This window comes from Lissotriton vulgaris, chromosome 1_1, assembly GCF_964263255.1.
Source record: "Lissotriton vulgaris chromosome 1_1, aLisVul1.2, whole genome shotgun sequence".
NCBI lineage: Eukaryota > Metazoa > Chordata > Amphibia > Caudata > Salamandridae > Lissotriton > Lissotriton vulgaris.
In genome coordinates, this window is record NC_141685.1 from 386,463,114 (window position 1) to 386,478,548 (window position 15,435).

The window sequence follows — 15,435 nt, forward strand, 5'->3', positions numbered from 1 at the left end:
AATTAATTATTAATTGGTAATTAATTGAAATATAATTGGTAATTATTTTTAATTGATCAATTGATAAATATGTTAATTTTAGTAATTTATTTTCTGTAACGGGTTGTAGGTTTATAGGGGAATAGGGAGGGAAGTAATTTAATTTTAATTGATTAAATATGTTATTATGTTATTTATTGGTATTTATTTTGAATTAATTGTTAATTAATTATTAATTGGTAATTAATTAAAATATAATTGGTAATTATTTTTAATTGATTAATTGATAAATATGTTAATTTTAGTAATTTATTTTCTGTCGCGGGTTGTTGGTTTAAAGGGGAATAGGGTGGGAAGTAACTTAATTATAATTAGTTAAATATTTTAAATTATTTATTTTGAATTAATTGGTAAATAATTATTAATTGGTAATTAATTAAAATATAATTGTTAATTAGTTTTAAATAATTGATTAATTGATAATTATGTCACTTTTATTAATGTATTTTCTGTAGTGGGTTGTGGGTTTATAGGGGAATAGGGTGGGAAGCAATTTAATTGTAAGTAATTAAATTTTTTAAATTATTATTTTTTGATCTAATTTTTAATTAATTTAAAACTGTTAATTTATTTATTGTTAATTAGTAAATAATTTCTATTAGTAGGTAATTATTAAGAATAATTAATTTTTATTTGTATTTTTATTTGCTTAATTAATATATTATGTAAAATTGTTAATTATTTAAATTAATTTGTAATTAGTATTAATATTTATGTTATTTTTTATTTATATATGAAGTATTTACTTTCCCTACTGTTGCACTCACTGGAGTGGGAATAGTCATTTTTACCCTCCCACTATCCAACACTTTCCCTACTGTTGCACTTACTGGAGTGAGAATAGTAATTTTTACCCCTACGCTATCCAACACTTTCACTACTGATGCACTCTTTGGAGTGGGAATAGTAATTTTTACCACTACGCTATCCAACGCTTTCCCTACTGTTGCACTCAGTGAAGTGGGAATAGTAAGTTTTACCCCTATGCTGTCCAAAGCTTTCCCTACTGTTGCATTCTCTGGAGTAGGAATAGTAGTTTCTACCCTCCCGCTATCCAATGCTTTCCCTACTGTTGCACTCACTGGAGTGGGAATAGTAATTTTTACACCTATGTTATCCAACGCTTTCCCTACTGTTGCACTCTCTGAAGTGGGAATAGTAATTTTTACCCCTACGCTATCCAACGCTTACCCTACTGTTGCACTCACTGGAGTGGGAATAGTAATTTGTACCCCTATGCTATCCAACGTTTTACCAACTGTTGCACTCTCTGGAGTTGGAATAGTAATTTTTACCCTCCTACTATCCAACGCTTTCCCTACTGTTGCACTCAGTGGAGTGGGAATAGTAATTTTAACCCTCTCGCTATCCAACGGTTTCCCTACTATTGCACTCACTGGAGTGGGAATAGTAATTTTTACCCCTACGCTATCCAGCGCTTTCCCTACTGTTGCACTCTTTGGAGTGGGAATAGTAATTTCTACCCTCCCGCTATCCAACACTTTCCCTATTGTTGCACTCACTGGAGTGGGAATAATCATTTTTACCCCTACACTACCCAATGCTTTCCCTAATTTGCACTCTCTGAAGTGGTAATAGTAATTTTTACACCTACGCTATCCAACGCTTTCCCTACTGCTGCATTCACTGGAGTGGGAATAGTAATTTTTACCCCTACGCTATCCAACGCTTTCCCTACTGTTGCACTAACTGGAGTGGGAATAGTAATTCTTACCCTCCCGCTATCCAACGTTTTCCCTACTTTTGCACTCACTGGAGTGGGAATAGTAATGTTTACTGCTCTGCTATCCAATGTTTTTTCTACTGTTGCACTCACTGGAGTGGTAAAAGTAAATTGAACCCTCTCGCTATCCTATGGTAAATAAATTGTATTGTTTTTTAATTAATACTATGTTTATATATATATATATATATGTTTTAAAAAAAAAAATTAATTATATTAATTATCTATTAGTTTTGATGTTATTCAAGTATTTTTAAGTTAGTTATATTTATTATTTTATTAATTTTAAATTACTTTTAACTATTTAAAAAAGTCAATATTTTGGCTGTCTATATTTTTAACATCGATATTTTTGATTCGATATTTTGGGACTTACCTGTTTGGAGATAGGAAGTCGATATTTTGTCATTCTATATTTTTTACTCGATATTTCGGTATCTCAATATTTTTGACATCGATATTGTTTCAGTGATCCAAAATAGATATATTCTCCCATCCATTTCCTTGCCAAGTTGGGATGACCCTCTCTCTTTTGTCTCCCCATCTAAGTGAACCCTCGCCCCTACCCACACCTCTCTCCCACCCACTCCCCACACTCATCCTGCATCTCCTTGACCACTCTGAGAGGCCCCACCACTGGGGAAGTCACCCCACTGCTTGCCATTGTGGAAGGATGAACATACACTGCTTCTCACCGACCTAGAAAGAAACAACCGCAGTAAGCATTAAAGTGATTTACTAATTGATAAAGCACCAGCTTCCTCTGCCCGGGACTTTTATACCCTGAGGAAACGAAGTCCCACAATTCCATGAGACAAAATTGTTCAAGGCCCTGACTCGAGAAACCAGCACCCCATGCTGATATATCTGAAAATCCTAAAGAATCTAAACATCTAACTCTTGGTAATGAGTCAGAAACCATATCTTGCTACTTTAAATCCCCTCCTATACAGCATTTAATGTCACCCCCCCTACACATTAAATATATTACTTTAAGGAACCCAGCCACAGGAGTTTGGCTTTTAGTCAGCCCCCAGTCTTATTCAATGAGGTGTTAGAACACAGTCGGTAGTCCCAGAAACCTCTTCCGCCTAAGTCGTTGCATTGGCCTGAGTGTTGGGGAGCAGATAGCTTTAGTGTTATATGCTGATTCCTAAAAAATACATTGACTTTATTTCTTGACTTTTGCAAAGTATAATAATGTGCTTCTCCCGAATATATTCCTATCTTTATATATAATATACAGGTTGTCTTCTATGTTCTTTTGAGTGTTTTCATTTAAAGGAAAGTAGACAGTTCAATTTGAACCTTAAAAGGTGCATAAAGTGTGACAAGCGACAGCTTATCACAGTTATCCTGTCCACAGTACAAACATGACTCTGTTCTTTCACAGGCATAGAGATTCTTATGCTTAGATCCAGATAGTGTGTTTCACCAAGGGAAATGCCTGATAACCTTGCGGACCTCTCATAGGCTGACCCTAGCCTTGACAGCAATTAGCAGCCCTAGGTATCCCAGGGGTGGGGTCAGTTATAACTAAGCAGTGTCCTTATAACAAAGATGTTTTATAGGCCCTGGTGTTGGAGAAATTGGACATTTCATTTTCCCCATTGTAGATACCTAGACACATAAGTTAACATTTCAATAGTTTATTAAATCAGAACTATCACTACAGATTACCAACAATATCATTCAATGATTTAGGAGACATGGTATTGATGAAACCAACAATATGATATTGTTGAATTTAACCTAAAATATACAGAAAAGAAGATTTTCTTTCCTGTAAGCCAAACTTCCTGTGACACCGGGGGCCACTTATCACTTAATCAAAGCAGCTTGGCTAATTCTCTTAACTCTGACCAATCAGGGTAGGCCACTGGAAGTTTGATTTGCATCAACTGCACTTCGACTGACTGCACATGTTGCACAATCTAGAACTACAAATCCTTTGGACCTAACTTGCTTCAAGGGGACTCTCTGCAAGCTTCAGGTTAAAAGATCTCACATTGACCATCACCGCCAAGAATGCCTAGCCTGGATTATCTCCAGTATATTTGGAAGGGTTTTGTCCAAGTAGATTGTGGGAACTGAAGTCCTGGACATTCAAGGACAATCTTGGAGATTTCGGACCCTCGGATTGTGTTTTGGACACTTTGGAACTTTAAGGAAGTAGCTCCAGAAGTTTGAAGAACTTTGGAAAAACGCTCCAGAGGGGGGCCGACTCAACTGCGAGAGCTAAGCCGGCAACCCGCAACCATGAGCTGGCCTGGTTCGTCCTACTGAAAATCTGCGGGAGTCGACTCCCAAAGTTTGACCAGGAGCTCCCTAAAAAGCAAGCCGGCGAACCCTCACCGAACCCCAATTGGTGAAGAGCATCGAGGGACCCCGACAGAAAAAGCGCCAGAAAAGTTTGAAAGTCCGTGGGAAATCTGTGACCAAGCCTCACTTGGGGGATAGCAATGCAGGACTCCATTACAGTCAGCCTGAATCTTTGACTTTGTCTCTGTCTAGCGCAAATAGGTGTCCCATTAGGTGGTATAGGTTTCTATGTGCTATATAGCGCTAAATCTTTCAAATTTCTTTTCTCCGGTTTCCTACATTGGATTTTTTTTATTTTGGTCTCATTGTAAAGATAAAAACATTTCCTATTTTTTTATAAATTGGTGTGGGATTTTTATTGTGTGCTGTGTCTTAATTATTCATTCAATTGGCATTTTTAAATGATTTACATACCTGTTTTTTAAGTTAAGACTGCCTGCTCGCAGCCAAGCTACCAAGGGTTGAGCATAGGAATAATTTATTGAGACCTATTCTGAGCCCTAGACTGTGTTAGTGGCCTATTGCCAGTGGTAGATGCACATTTACCACTACTAATAAACCACTTTCCAACAATGAAACACCCTGTAAGTGGGGTAGTTATTGAAAATATCATGTTACTCCTAACTTACATTCAACATATCCCCATGCAGAACATGCCATGACTGAAGAATGCCGGTCAATAGTTTCAACTCACACCCAACTGACCTCTAACCAGCCGCGGCCCGTGCCGGTAAGAGCAGTGGGACTGGGTGGGAGGGTATTTCATCAGATGACGATGAGGGGAAATTAAATATTTATTTAATTTTCCCTCATGGTCCACTATCGAAACCTCCTCTCCCTCCCACACCCCAATCGGGCCCCACAGCTCTTACCTGCACGGGCCAAAGCTGCCTCTAACCGACATTATACCAATTTTATTCAGGCTCAATATCACACATTGTGAAGCTCTGAATTGAACTAAACTAAAATAAATCAACACAGAACTCAAGGTGTCAGGATTGTTACACAAGTAAGCAATATAGACTCAAAGGACATGTGTGAAACAGAGAAAGCAATATATTGCAAAGTTTTGATTTATTTTATTAATCAAAAAAATGCACAGTGCTCTGCCTCTTGAAAATTCCGTATTATACAACAAAAACTATGACAAGATTTGTGTTACAGAAAAACAGATGAAAAAATATATGTTTTTCAATCCATCTTGTAAGATCAAAGCTTTAAGGCAAACGTTACAAAAAGCAGGATTGGATAAAACATGACAGTATGAACTTGAAGTACACAGTAAGATGTTGGTAAGATTCTTAAGACAACACTTCAGACATTATGTAGGTCCTTGCACGTTGATGGTGGTAACAGTTGCCATAAAACATCTCTGGAAAAGTCTCTCAGGGTCCTGGGGTTGATTATCACAGTCCAGTTTATGGTTAAAAAAATGTCTCTTGAAACCGTTGGGTCCTGTTGACTGGCTGGATCTGCTGGTACCCTCCAAGGAATTCTGCTCTGCAACTAGAACATAAAACATGCTTTAGTTATGCAGATAACAATATACACCGCCTCTTTTCAGTTATGCAAACAAGTGAAACCGGCATAAATTTACTTTAACATGCACTTCGGTATCCTGACTAGTTTTCAAAACATATGCACATTTTTATCATTCTCTCATTTGAAAGGAATTTATTATTTTTCAGAGCGTGTGTGACGCTACAGCCTACTCTACCTCTGATGTGATTAAAATGTGTGCCTTTAATGTCTACCGTAAAAAGCAGAAGTGTGATATGTATATGCAGATTTTGGTCACAATAAATAGTCTACAGTGTAGATGATTTCTGCAGACATTGCAAGCATGATTTGCTCACTTTGCCACTGGATTCAAACTAGACTGGCTGATGAAGGGTGTTACCCCGAAACCGGTCTCAGGGTGCTAGTTTCTGGTCCAGGGAAGACCTGGCTTGGTGGTTCGGGCTGGACTGTTCCCATGAGGCACATGGTCAAGGCTGAATTGCATATAGATGGGTCTTAACTGGGTTGGCGAAGTGAGCTAAAGAACGATGGCAAATTCAACCCAGATCTGTGACTGAGGATGAGTGTCTAAAAAATGTTCAGCACTCCATCCATCATCTCCTTATATTTGCATTATTAACCATAAATTGGCAGGGTATGCCCAGACGTGGATCCCTTGTTCACTTTGCCACTGGATTCAAGCTAGCCTGGCTGATAATGGGTATTACGCCAAAACCGGTCCCAGGATGCTTGTTTCTGGTCCAGGGAACCATTAAAAAAATGGGGTATCACCCAAAGTAGTCAAAGGACCTGGGTATCAAATGATAAACATGAACAATGGTACTATTCCAATTATTTGGAAGACACTAGTACATAGGAATTAATCCTGAGCAGAGAAAGAAAAACGTTCTTGTCTATACATATATAAACAATGCACCCATCAAATGTTCCAAAAGATGTTTTTTACGAACATCAACATTTATTTGAATATTTACAATTACATAAAAATACTTTATACATAAATCAAGAAAGAATACTGCCAGGCGCAGTAGCAAAGTGCAAGGAAAAGTGCTCGTGTGAAAGGAAAGATTGATAAAAGAATTAAGTAATTCACATAAGAGAAATAAGGTACAATTCCTTATAACGGAAACCTGACCCAAACAACTAAATCAAAACAATTTCTTTTTACAATGGACGGAGAGGGTGGTAAGAAAAGATTCAGGTTTAAAAAAATTGGGGTGGAAAGATGTCGACGTTTCGACCCTGGCGCATTGGTGGGTGGGTTAACACCTCAGCTGCGGGTCTTCATCAGGACAAGGATGGACAAAGGAACCTAAGGCGTAAAAAGGCAGCACTTTAATTAGATGAGCCACCAGTCAATGATGTGCTCCACCAGCGAAAGATATATATACTAGATCACCTCAAGTCTATCAATGACGAGGTTTTTGAATTCAATTCCAAGAGCGTATGAGTGTATTATTTGGAAGGCACTCAAAAATCGGTTGTGCAGCCGGTAAACGAATCTCCCCGTCAGTTCAGTTAGAATTGATCAAAGGACCAGTACATAAGTGCGGTAGCCACAGGAAAGCAGCCAAAATATATGGAGTTCTTGGCGAAATCCCTCGTTAGGCTCTCTAAATATTCAATAGGTGGGTTTACTTCGTATCCCCAATCCGCATCCGGATAAGGCATCTCCTTATCCGGATGCGGGTTCGTCTGCACAGCGTTTTGGGGATATGAAGTAAACCCACCTATTGCATATTTAGAGAGCCTAACGAGGGATTCCGCCAAGAACTCCATACATTTTGGCTCCGTCCATTGTAAAAAGAAATTGTTTTGATTTAGTTGTTTGGGTCAGGTTTCTGTTATAAGGAATTGTACCTTATTTCTCTTATGTGAATTACTTAATTCTTTTATCAATCTTTCCTTTCACACGAGCACTTTTCCTTGCACTTTGCTACTGCGCCAGGCAGTATTCTTTCTTGATTTATGTATAAAGTATTTTTATGTTGATGTTCCTAAAGAGCATCATTTGGAACATTTGATGGGTGCATTGTATATATATGTATAGACAAGAACGTTTTTCTTTCTCTGCTCAGGATTAATTCCTATGTACTAGTATCTTCCAAATAATTGATTTATTTTGAATACTAAATATAGGTCTAGGACCATTTTTCTGGTCCAGGGAAGACCTGGCTTGGCACTTCGGCCTGGACTGTCCCCATGAGGCACATGGTCAAGACTAATTTTCATATAGCTGGGTTTGAACTTTGAGTGGCGAAGTGAGCTAAAGAACGACAATGGATTCAACCCAGATCTGTGACTGGGGGTGAGTGTCTGAAAAGTTTCAGCTCTCCGTCCATCATCTCCTTGTGTTTGCAAGCATGAGTAAATTACATACATCATATTGTTTACTAATATACTAGAAAAACTATGCTTATAACATTGAGCACAATACAGGGAAGTCATCAACAACACCAAGCCAGCTTCTCTTCTGATACCCACTTCTCTGTGCGCTATCCCACAATGGTTATTCTTTACCCCTTTATCTCTGGAAGACTTTGCTGCCATCCACAAATCTCTCAAAGCCATCTCCCATACAGATGATGCCTTATCCTCATCCTCCAGCAAAGCTGACACATAAAGACACATCTAAGTCTCCTTTGTTAAAGACATTGAATGTCGCAAATACTGCCCACAACTCATCAAGACCTATATGTCAAGCACCTATGTCAAGCACATCCCCACCGAAATAGAATTACTACCAATAATAAAGAACATAAAGCAACAACTACTCCATACATGGCTCAATAAGATAAAACTGGATAGGTTTGAACCCCTACATTGGCCAAAGGCCAGCTCACTCATATATTTTTTGGGATGGGCGGGTTTATATAGCGCGAACAAGACAACTAGGTATCAGAACGCTTTACATGAGCACCAGTTGCATTACATACAGACACATTCTTATGCACTCTTGACACTCCTCTCACTCTAAAAGAGAGTATTGCCAAGAAAATCAAGAGGTCCCGGCTCCAGTTCTCTCTGATAAAGAAAATTAAACTATTCTTTCAGATAATGACTTCAGAGCAGCTGGTCATGCCCTTGCACTCTATGCATCTGGATGGTGCCAGTTTGCTGCTTCATGGTCTTTCAGACAGACTCCACCCTGGCTTCCTTGTAGGCATGCCACTCACCACAGCAAGCCTCATTAAAGACCTGAAGAAATGTGATCACATCACATCATCCTGATGAAACTTCGAAAACTGATGCATCAGATCAGATAGAATGCCATCCGACCAGCCCTCCACAGAGCTTACTGACAAACTCACCACCTCCAGTGGCACTTGGCACTCCCACTGTCAGGGCACCGTCAGCCTTGGTATGAAGAAGTCCAAGAAAGAGTAGCAATCTACGTTGACTATCCCAGTTCCACACTGATAACTCATTGGCTCTATCTATACCTTAACCCTGTACAGTGCGCCCCTCCATTCAGCTATGTTCTATACAAATGTGGCATATATACATATGTATCTTCATACATAGATGTATGCATAACAACATAATTAAAATATTCTGGATTATAAATATGACACCATTTTTTTTAGGTAGAGTGATGTCTCCTACCAAATGACATGAACTATCTAATCAAGAGAAACCAAAGAAGATCTGCAAGGGATAACATCTATTCTCAAAATAAAGACATTATCCTTGTATAGAAGCTGCTGGAGATTTGTTGCTTTCTTTAAATTTCAAAGTGACTGCAGTGCTGTCTCCTGTGGCTAATTTTAGAAAAGATTGCTTTGATTCCGTTGTTTCGAGGTACATTACAAATAAACTATTTCATTTTTGGCTTGGACATTGGTAATGTATTTTTCTTACTTTAATATTTCATTTTTTGTTGTTGATTATCTATTTTCCATGCACTGCTCTTAAGTAAATACTAGCTTTTCACCATGTTACAAATGGTAACAATTGAATCAAATCTGTACATTTCTGATAATTTGCCCCTATATATTAGGTAAGAGTTTGGTCATGAATCATTATAAAACAATGTCATCTTTCTACATTTAGGTCGAATATAGGGGTTACCTGATGCAACCTATATATACATTGGTAATGCGTAAATATAGGAAACAATAGTACCCTATAGGGATGAATTTGATAAAATTTGTCACCCAATGTGATTTTAGTCACTATTGATAACCAGTAAATGGAATGTTTATACTTTATATATTTTACAAGGCCTGCTGCCTCTAAGGGGGATCACTATGGGAGGGCGGAACTAGCAGAGTTCACTCCACGGAGTTACATAAAAATTCCACGAGATTCTGCGGAGTCCCGCGAGCAGGTGAAATTCAGCACCTGGTGCTGCTCATGAAGAATCTTGGCACCGGGAGCTTGTTCCTTGTTGCAAAATCAGCGTGAACAACACCATGCAGATCAGTAGAGGGTGCTGCTTCCTCTCTCGCTCAAGTAGATTTTCTACTCAAGTGAAAGCTTTCTCATCGCAAATGGTCATGCAGCGACGGCTCGTGGAGGGAGTTACGGTGGGGCAGGAGGGCGGGGAGGGGGAGGGGCAGGGCGGAGGTTGCTAAAAACCGGCATATGGATAATTGCAGGTAAGTAAACAATTTAATTAATAAAACGAATTTCGTAGTGCGCCTTGCATCGCAAAATGCAATGCAGTGCGAGCTACGAAATTCGTTTTATTAATTAAATTGTTTACTTACCTGCAATTATCCATATGCCGGTTTTTAGCAACCTCCGCCCTGCCCCTCCCCCTCCCCGCCCTCCTGCCCCACCGTAACTCCCTCCACGAGCCGTCGCTGTGGTCATGACCTGCTGCATCCACCCATATTGAGAAGTCTTGCTGGAAGGCATTCTAGTACCAGAAACTCTCACCAGAGGACACAAATTCTCGCTCGTGCTTGCCAACTTAATGTTTGCGAGCCGCGCACAAGAACAATAGTTGGCATGTAAAGGTTGGTGGAGTTTTGCTGGTACCCATATGATGAAGCATGTCACCTTTGGTGAGTGAGGGATATCGTCCTAATAAGGGAATTTCACACAGCTAGGTCTGTGTGTTATAGTTTGTGGCTTTTCAGTAGTTATTCACCATACAATTTCTTTACTTCGATTTTCTGTTTAAAATAGATCCAAGGATTTTACATTTGTTTTTGTCTGATACTATTGGGGATTTAATACTTTGCAGGTCTCTAAAATGTCCCTAAGACCCTCCTGTTTGACACCTCTTGTTGTGTTAGTATCACTGATCAATAGTAGACTTCCATTGCCTGAAACCATACTGTACGTCGGATACAATGTTATCAATGTTATTCTCCTCTACCAGTTGGTAAGTCTAAACAACACAACACGCCCCAGAACTATTACAACAGGATCAATGAGGGAAATTGTAAGATACCATTCTGGGTTTTCGTTATCCCCTTTTTAAAAACTGGCACAATTTCAGAAGAGGCCTGGGGTGGGCTCTCTAACTGATGCATTAAAATCTAGGTTAAAACTGGACCCCAAACTTCCACCGCACAAAGAAGCATGTCCCTCTCGATGAACCGACAGGTCAACATCGTCACCTCCCGCTGCTTCATCACCCTCTGCATCCTCCAAAAGACCTTCAAATGGATCCCCCCCGAGTCAAGAAAGACCATGTCCCATGCACTCATAACCAGCAGACTGGACTACAGAAACGCCCTCTACGTCGGGATCAACAAGTCTCTACTCTGCAAGCTCCAGACCATACAGAACACCCCAACCAGACTCGTCCTTGGCATCCCTCGACATGAACACATCACCTATGGAACCTCCACTGGCTTCCCATTGAGAAGAGAGTTACTTTCAAAATATTCACCCACGTCTATAAATGCCTTCACAACATCGGACCTCAATACCTCAACGAGAGAATCTCCTTCCATGCACCCAGGAGAAACCTCAGATTAACCAACCTCATCCTCGCCAAAACCCCACGCATCCGCAGAGCCAGAACAGGTGGAAGAGCCTTCTCCTACATCATGGCCAAGACCTGGAATGAGCTCCCGATTAACATCAGACCCTCATTGAACATCTTCCGAAAGACACTCAAGACCTGGCTCTTTGTCTGAATGGAGCTGCTCAACACCCCCAAGTGCCAGGAGACCCTTACAGGTGAGTAGAGCACTTACAATTCCCCTGATTGATTGATTGGTTTATTTGAGGTATGCCATCTGGGCCAGCAGCCTTAATCCTCATTAAACCTTAAATGCACCAAGATATTTTGCTCCAAATTAAAGACTAGCTTAAACCTACCACTGGGAGGCAGTGCAGGAACGACTGCCTGCACAGAATGCACTTTATAATTGTAGATACCTTTAAAGTTAGTTACCCCTTGGTCAGAAGCAATGTGATGGCACACCGTAACATCCTTTCCCTGAGCAAAACATTGTTGGTTCAATATGCGCCAAAAGGTTGAACTGTTTTTCTATGTACTTGCTTGAGCTAGGTCATCCCGAGCTTGGGAGCTTAGTTCATATTTATGACTCCTTCACTCGAACTGATAACATTTTTATAAAGGTTGGAAATTAGATCCCCATTTCTAGGCATAGCTTTCAGTGCAGATTTTAGAGCAACCTGTGTCAACCCATCAGCGGCCAGGAGGAGTGGAGTTAGTAACCAGGTGTGATAAAAGCCCAATAGTTTTTTTAGAAATACGCCCAAAACCTCTAAGATTGATAAATCAGTGGCAGTGGGTTCTAAACAGGTGCTAAAATCCGGAGCACAGCTATGAAATTGGGAGCGCTTGAATCTTTCAGGCTCAACCATTGCCCACCCGATGCGCCTTCCTTAATAAGAGTTGGAAAGAGCGCGAAGAAGCACCTGAGTGTGAACTAAGTTGGACTGCCTCCAACTCATGATAATAGAAACTGGCTTGTGGTCACTGAAGACACTATGTAAAATATTAAACCAAGACATCAACAGAAAAAGAGAGGCTGAAATAAAAACAAAAATCTATAATTGAAAAGCAGCCCCTGCAAGTAAATGTGGGGAGAATATGTGGATTTGGGGTATAGATCAGTTTATCCGATATAAAAAACAACTTATTTCCACTTAAAATTTCATTCAGCTCAGAACCTTCTCTTTTGTGTACCATGTAGCCACTCCTAGAGCCTACATGGAGGCTTTGTCTTGCTTCTATTAAGGAGACACTCTCACAAGTGAATATTTAAATCCCGTGCAATGATTGGGCTAGGAGAACCACCCCCATTATCAGTTAGAGAATCAATGAAGGTACCCAGAAGGGATATATTGGATGATTTGTGGGGAGAAAAGGCAGCATTATAAAAGTGAAAAGGATAAATATCTGTAGAACCCAAATATGACAGTCTTGATGTCTGGAGTACAGAGGACCCAGAAGTTATAACATTGACTCAAGCCTCAACATTCCAATGCAAAATAAATTACTAGAACCCCTTCAGCCCTACCGGACACTGAGGCAATTGCTGGAACAAAATAAACTGTATATTTCACCTCACAAAAAAAAATGTAAGTCACCTCGGTTTCCTGAAGACAAATAACATTACATTTCCTGATAAAAGCATGTCAATGCAGGTCTCTAAATTTTGAAGTGAGTCCAGCAATGTTCCAGCAGACTAAGTTAAAATTGTTGCAGTGCCATTAAGCAAGACCTGTACCGGGGGATGGGTGAGCTACGACCAGGGGAACTGACTGAATTCACAAGAAGAGCTTGAGGAGCTAGTCAATCACAAGAGTCCAGGGCACTCTGGAGCAAAATGGGTCACATTCTCGGGTCACATTCTCAAGGGAAGAAATGATAGAGAGGCTGTGGGTGGACCAAGGCCATGATGCATTGCTTGGCCACGTGTTATGTTATGTTATATTGATTTATAAAGCGCACATATACCCGGAGGTGTCTTGGCTCTATGGACAGCGGGGGTCTGCACTGACATCTAGTTCTGAAACAGCCAGGTTTTCAGGTCTTTCCTAAAGGAGATGAAGGTGCGGGCACTTCTAAGCTCAAATGGGAGAGAGTTCCAGAGCTTGGTGGTGTAGCAGTGGAAGCTGCGGCCACCCCATTGTAAGGTGCAGATTTTTGGCACCCGCAGAAGTTTAGTGCCGGAGGAACGAAGGTGTCTGGTAGGTTTGTACCAGGTGAACAGATTCTGCAAAAAGACCGGGCCTTTTTGGCTCAAGGCTTTGTAGGCTAGAGAGAGTGCCTTGAATGTAATCCGTTGCTCCACAGGGAGCCAGTGTAGTTTTCGAATTTCAGCAGTGAGCGAGTTGTTCCTAGGGATGTTGTATAGTAGCCGTGCCGCTGAATTCTGTACACTTTGCAGTTTTTTCAAACATTGTTTCTGTACATTTCCCGGTAGTCCATTGCAGTAGTCAAGTTTTGACTGGATTAAAGATGTCACTACCGTTTTGTGTCTACCGCAAGGTAATGAAGGATCTTCCTTACTTTTTTCATTAGAAATTGACTGGCTGAAACCGTTGCATTCGTGTGTTGGATAAGGGAAAGTTTGTGGTCCAACCACACCCACAGATTCTTAGCTTTTACCACTGGTTTTGGGGGCTCGCTCTTCTCTGCTGGTCACCATAGGTTGCCCAACTCGGTAGTAAATTGCCAAAGATCAAAATCTCTGTTTTATCAGAGTTTAGTTTGAGGCAATGCATATTCATCCATTGATTGGTGGTACGCATACAATTTTGAAATTGTAGGGTGGGGGGGCCTCATTTTTGTTTGCTGTTATTACAATCTGAGCCAATCCTGGAGCCACACCTACAATCTATGGCCCGTAGAAATAGCCCAGTGGAAGAGCTTGAATGAAAAACGGGACACTGCATCTCTGTAAACTGATTGCCGCAAAAACTTGTGCAGCAACCTGAGATCGATTACAGTTTACCACCACCAAATCCCCCTCATCAGCTTTGGTATCCTTTCCCAGCCAGCTGACTATTTTCACTATGTCACTCTGCTTGTGAATGTGGGGCAAAGATTAGAGTGAAGGCCGATCCAATGAGTTGCCTTGTTTTTTGCTGGACGAATATTTCACTCACCGCCGTGTCGGAGGGGGTACATTCCCCAGCACCACAACGTCAGGTGTAGCTGCTGTAGGAAAGTCAATAACAACCTCATTCTTGGTAGTTGTGGGGCAATCCAAGCGAGCATGTGGATGACCAGCACCCCTCATAACCATGGCCTAAGAGTCACGCTGAAAGGAACTGGAGTCATTAGGAAGTATAGGTGGATACACAACTTGTCCGCTAGAGAGAGAGGGATCGGGGACTGTGGAAGCCAATATAGGACCAAACCACGTAGGAGCAACCGGAGCCAGGTCACTAGTAACCCCAGGCGGATTTGCTCTATGCAGAGCTCAAGGGATTTGGGCAAAAACCCTGTGAAGCTCCACTCCACACCTCCCACCCTCGCACTTAAATATTTTCCATTAGAATTCAAATTAAAGTAAAATAAAAGCCCACTTACCTATATGCGTGCACATGCACAGTCCTACCATGACTAACATCTAACAGAGGGGATTCCGGCGAGGAGGAGGAGGGAAGCCCGGAGACACTGTGATAAAGGTAAGACGCCTTTTATTTTACTTTAATTGTCATTTATATTTTAAAATATTTTGGCGGGGTGGGAGGCAGGAGGGTCCGGGGCTGAACTTCGCTCCGCTGCGGAGTCTGAAGTTTTTGCAGTCTTTGCGTTCTCCGTGGAATGTTGAGTATGCACAAATCTGCAAACTCCGCCAGTGGAGCAGAGTTCATGGCACAGGGTTAGTCAGTAGACAGAGGCTTCAAATAAGGATGAGACT

General features: G+C 40.7%; 1 protein-coding gene across 1 annotated transcript in view; it reads right to left on the bottom strand.

The window, feature by feature from the left end:
- Positions 1-5,208: 5,208 nt before the first annotated feature.
- The window catches only part of SHISAL2A (shisa like 2A), a 552,893-nt gene continuing 542,666 nt past the window's right edge, over positions 5,209-15,435 (bottom strand). Inside the window, exon 3 of the mRNA XM_086936192.1 lies at positions 5,209-5,611. Coding sequence (XP_086792318.1) covers positions 5,427-5,611 — 185 coding nt within the window. The 3' untranslated portion in view covers positions 5,209-5,426. The remainder of the gene's footprint in view (positions 5,612-15,435) is intronic.